At 46.3% G+C, this 5,610-nt stretch overlaps 1 protein-coding gene across 1 annotated transcript; it reads right to left on the bottom strand.

Annotated features, from left to right (window-relative positions):
• Positions 1-2,618: 2,618 nt before the first annotated feature.
• On the bottom strand, positions 2,619-3,518 carry LOC139973895 (uncharacterized). Its single transcript, XM_071980780.1, has one exon. The coding sequence runs from the start codon at positions 3,516-3,518 to the stop codon at positions 2,619-2,621; it is 900 nt and encodes a 299-aa protein (XP_071836881.1).
• Positions 3,519-5,610: the final 2,092 nt, after the last annotated feature.

Below are 5,610 nucleotides of genomic sequence, written 5' to 3'. Positions count from 1 at the left end.
TGAACAGCGGCGCAGTTGGCGGATTGGTGAACTGCGGCGCGGATTGGTGATCGGCGGCGCAGTTGGCGGATTGGTGATCAGCGGCGCAGTTGGCGGATTGGTGAACTGCGGCGCAGATGAACCGAAGTGTTGAACCTGGTCTTCTGGGTTATTTTACTTGTCGTCCGATCCGACTTCCTGGGCTGTTCCACCACTGTTTTTGCCAATAGATGACTCGTTCGTCTCCTAACTCATGGTCACAATCGTTCTACCCCTCCTATTCCGAGCCGGGAACCGCCCCTCGTCCGAGCATGGAATCCTCCTCACCAACCCCTGGTCCGAGCCCGCAGTTGCTTTTAAACAGAAACTACTTCCTATACCTATAAGGTGTGAACCTACACTTAAACCTATTAGAAACATAAACCACGCCCAGTCTACAACCATCAACCAATAAAACACAATTAAATACGACATGCGTGCTGGTTAAGATTTACCCAGACCTAACATTTTTGGCCCCCCGGAACGTAAACTAGACGTCCTACTCAGTGACCTCCAAAGTCGGTCAACAAGAGAGAGTTCCCCCTTAACAGTTGTTCATAAATCAAGCAAGTGACACCCCTTATAAGATTTTATCTAACAAACAATTTCTGTAAAGCGTCTAATAATGTGAAGAATCAACCCAAGTTAAAACATTTGATTGGAGAAAATACTTGTTAACGCTAACGACAAACAATGAGCTTTGACGTGTCGTTACATCTTTCCCACCCGAGAATGAAATGCGTCCCGCATTTAACTTAGCTCTTTTAAAAGAAAATAATGAAACATAGTAAACACATACCGTTCGATCGCAGTACTTAGCAACTTGGAAAAGAGTAGTAAGTATGAATAATATGAAGCGTCCATTCTATAACAGATGTTCTCTCAACTAAACAAACATAAGGAAAAATCAATGTGTCCAGTATAACAAACACAAGGAAAAATCAAAGTGTCCAGTATAACAAACACAAGGAAAAATCAAAGTGTCCAGATTAAAGTTGGAAAAATATAGTGAAACTTAAAGTTCAAACCACGTAACTAAAGCATAAACGTTGGAATAAAGATCAACTTCCGTCTTGCAAATCATATACGGTAACGTGTGGTTTCCAAAGGCAATCATACATAGAACAAAATCAGCAAGTACGTGTAAAATCGTCCAAAAGAAATAAAAACAAGGTCCGAACGAAGCTTCGTCGCTTTGGCGGAATCTGATCTGCGGCGCACTGTCTCGCGGCGCGTCTCTCGCGGCTCACCGTCTCCAGTGCGACGTTCTCCGTAGTCTCTTAGGTTAGTGCGTTGTTCCTCTCCCCTGTCTGGCTGCTCTTCTTACTCGTTTCTCCAAACTTATGAACCGTCACGTTTACTCGCCCGTCGTTAAACACTTCGGTGACGATTTTTTCTCGAAGGAAACCAAGGTTTGACTGTTTATAGGTACGACACTCACACAGGTGTTTCGCTACCACCTTTCGAAAGTCCGATTCTTGTATGTTATTTTCCCCATTTTCCTGGCCTCGTACCGGGGTGACATATGGCGTGGGAGGCACCTCCGTTAACGACAGGTTTGCCTCAGTCTCGTTTGTCGCTAGGAGCGCAGTCTCCTCTGTTGGCGATCCCAAGATCTGTTGAGGTGTGGGCCAGCCTTCAGCTTTATTTTTGGTTTTCGGTGGGGATCCCAGTCTCTGTACTTTTGGAGGCGGTCTCATCCCGCTTGATCCAGCTTCCGTTAACGGGCGCTTTTCCTCCGTTGTGGTGAACGACCTCGTCTTTGCTTCCCCATGGCGGCTACTGTTGTGTCTGATAACATCACTCCTTTTGTTAGAGGAATAATCGCAAGAAGAACATTTATGCCTTTTGTCATTAGCCGCATGCTTTTCTGTAAAATGTCTTTCTAAGTCAGAAACTTGTTGGTAGCGTTTCCTGCAGACTTTGCATTTAAATTCTTGGTCGTACATTTTCGACATGGCAGGCGTTGGTATAGTCTTAACAGTTTCGATTGGCAAGATTCTTCAATGCACTATACAGCACATACAGTAAGATAAATAATATTAAGTCTAACTTCTCTCCGGCGATTTGCAAATTAAGGGTTTGAAATAAGCTACTCCTGCGAAAGCAAATGAACAAGTGTGAAAAGTACTGTGTCTTCAGACAAAACAATTCACTAACTGGTAGTACCTAAAACAGTGATTTATGCCAGACAGGTAGCTTACGAGGAGGGGGGATTCCGGTAGTCAAACTCCGTCTGGGCTTGACATAAGAAGTCTTTGTTCCAGGGTTTAGTTCAGCCTTGCTAGCGCTAGCCGTGGTACGTCGGTGGTGGTCTGGTGACTTGCTGACAGATATCAATTAAAAGTAGGGGCGGATGAAGGGCAAAGTTTTCTGGCCAACGTTTTGTTTTTCGTCACAAACAAAGTATTTGTAAACATTTACGTCTATATCTACAGCCTTCACACCCAACGGTGACCTCCAACGCTGCGGACTTTTTCCAATCTTTTACGGGGGAATGTTTACATTTCTGGCTGGTGCGTAACTTAAAGGGACAGTCTTTCTAGTTTTAGCTGTTTTCCTCCAGTGCCGAGAGGTGCGTGGTACAGCTACACAGTCAACTATTTGGGTTCTTCTAGGGAATGAAAAATCTGCTTCTTCCGGACCAGTACAACTTTTTCTACCTCTTTCTCGGCCTTTTCCTTGCGGTATACCGGGAGGCGACGCGGGGCCTGTCGAATTGGCCTAGAAGTTCCGGTGTCGATTGCATGTTGGACCAAGTCAGTGCGCCCAAGGTCCCCTTTACATAAAGCAAAGACGTCTGCATTATCGGCCGGAAGTTTCTTCGCCAATATCGCTTCCGCGTCACCAAGGTAATCAGAGCTCTTCTCTGCTACCTTCTGCAAATGTTTGTCCAGAGTTGCATATTTCTCCTTGAATTCTACAACGCTTTTCTCCCTGGTCGTACGACGGGCTACTGTTGTTTCTTTAATGCCTATTTCTTCTGCAGAAAGACATTCACCCACAGTAGTGCCTTCGTAAAGTATTAGGGGTCTGCTCGTCGGATTCATTAGTCGTAAAGGTGCGGTTTCCTTATTGAGGTCCACAATGGCCCTAGCGATCATCACAGGGTGCTTCTCAAGAAATTTCTCGCTACACTCCACAACAGCAGATTCTCCTTGCATTTTCCAGCCTGGGACTCGGGCCGTCGCCATCCCTTCGCTCGAGGCAGGAACAACCACCGTCCTGGCTAACACAACTCTGCACCTATCAAGCTTTTCCTCAACGGTACTCTGTTGTAGTCCACCAATGGTCATCTCCCCCTTTCCAGCGGCTATCGTGCAATCGAATCTCTGTTTGAATTCGCACCCAAGAAGTGCATCAGCGTCTATATCTGCCACCCAAATATCATGCATCGCTTCTAGTTTCCCCACTTTTACCAGGAATCTACCACGTCCTATACTGTACAGTGGTCTACCGTCCGCTCCCGCCAAATTCTCTGCAACGTCGGCAAGGGCCATATCCCTCTTCGCGCACAGTTGCTCCAAGAACTTGGTTTGCATAACAGTGAACTCAGCCCCGGTGTCGACTAAGAAATTCACATCGACCCCTTCCAGCTGTCCCTTCACGTACAAACCACGGGTACCAACGGACCGGACTCTGTTCCTAAAAAGTGGTATTGCGGGCTCCCCTTGCGGAAAGGTCGGACTCCGCTTACGAATCCGACTTCTGCTCGTTTTCCGTCTTCTTTACGTTATCCGGTCGGCTCTCGTATTTCTTAAGCATAGGGCAATTCCTTCTGAAGTGGCCTATTTCTCCACATGTCCAAAACTTGATCGATTTTAACCTATCCAATCTGTCGTCATTTCTGCTCTTTGTCTGGTACTTCTGTAAAAGGGCGCTCAAAGGAGTTCCCCAATTCGGTCGATGGATGGGATCTCCCCTCGGCCTACCATCATCCCTCCACATGGTCCGGGGGCTTCCCCACTCTCGTCCTTGGGCAGTAAAGTCAGCTGGAGCTTGGATACCGGACCTATCTGGTTGACGAGTGGAGGGTTGTCCGACATCTTCCTTCGCTCTAACCAAAACGAACGCACTGGAATCCCATCGCTGCCACCAATGTAACGCGCCGTCCTCGGTGGTGAGCGCAAGGAAGAGTGGAAATGCAGGAACACAGGAATGAGGCTGTCGACAGGAGATATTAAAGTTTACCCGTTTATTTACGATCTATATACATGTCAAGATGGTGCACAGTGGTCGTGCATTACAGAGGCAATTATTAAATACGAAACCAGGTTTTAATACATGCTTAGAAGTCGATGAAGTTAAATACAACACAGTACATTACTAATGGCGGGTCTCGACACGGAGGGCAGAACGATAGACTTCGGCGCTGAAGATTGGGCTATGGTGAACGGCGGCGCAGTTGGCGGATTGGTGGACTGCGGCGCAGTTGGCGGAATGGTGAACAGCGGCGCAATCGGCAGATTGGTTAACAGCGGCGCAGATGGCGGATTGGTGATCAGCGGCGCAGTCGGCGGATTGATGATCAGCGGCGCAGTCGGCGGATTGGTGAACAGCGGCGCAGTTGGCGGATTGGTGAACTGCGGCGCGGATTGGTGATCGGCGGCGCAGTTGGCGGATTGGTGATCAGCGGCGCAGTTGGCGGATTGGTGAACTGCGGCGCAGATGAACCGAAGTGTTGAACCTGGTCTTCTGGGTTATTTTACTTGTCGTCCGATCCGACTTCCTGGGCTGTTCCACCACTGTTTTTGCCAATAGATGACTCGTTCGTCTCCTAACTCATGGTCACAATCGTTCTACCCCTCCTATTCCGAGCCGGGAACCGCCCCTCGTCCGAGCATGGAATCCTCCTCACCAACCCCTGGTCCGAGCCCGCAGTTGCTTTTAAACAGAAACTACTTCCTATACCTATAAGGTGTGAACCTACACTTAAACCTATTAGAAACATAAACCACGCCCAGTCTACAACCATCAACCAATAAAACACAATTAAATACGACATGCGTGCTGGTTAAGATTTACCCAGACCTAACATTTTTGGCCCCCCGGAACGTAAACTAGACGTCCTACTCAGTGACCTCCAAAGTCGGTCAACAAGAGAGAGTTCCCCCTTAACAGTTGTTCATAAATCAAGCAAGTGACACCCCTTATAAGATTTTATCTAACAAACAATTTCTGTAAAGCGTCTAATAATGTGAAGAATCAACCCAAGTTAAAACATTTGATTGGAGAAAATACTTGTTAACGCTAACGACAAACAATGAGCTTTGACGTGTCGTTACAATACCCTTCTTTAAGTATAGGCTAATTAACACACTGTAATACTGATTGACTTCTTCTCATTATTATTTTTCGCTCCTGTGCAGCTATTATTATCATAATAAAATCGTAAACAACGTGGAAAATATTATTTCTTTCCATATTTGCCGGCTACGCTTTCTCCCTTTTTATCTTAATTTGGGGATTTGGTTAAACTGTTCATTTGCTGTATGTAGATATAGAATAAATGGATTTATGTATCCTGTTTTTGTTTTTTTGTTTTTTTGCTTTTGTGTTTTTGGTTGTTTCCATTTTGAAGACAATCCAGTT

Source organism: Apostichopus japonicus, chromosome 9 (genome assembly GCF_037975245.1).
Source record: "Apostichopus japonicus isolate 1M-3 chromosome 9, ASM3797524v1, whole genome shotgun sequence".
Lineage (NCBI taxonomy): Eukaryota > Metazoa > Echinodermata > Holothuroidea > Aspidochirotida > Stichopodidae > Apostichopus > Apostichopus japonicus.
Note: the sequence above shows the minus strand (reverse complement) of the source record. Positions and strands in the feature narration are given on the sequence as shown.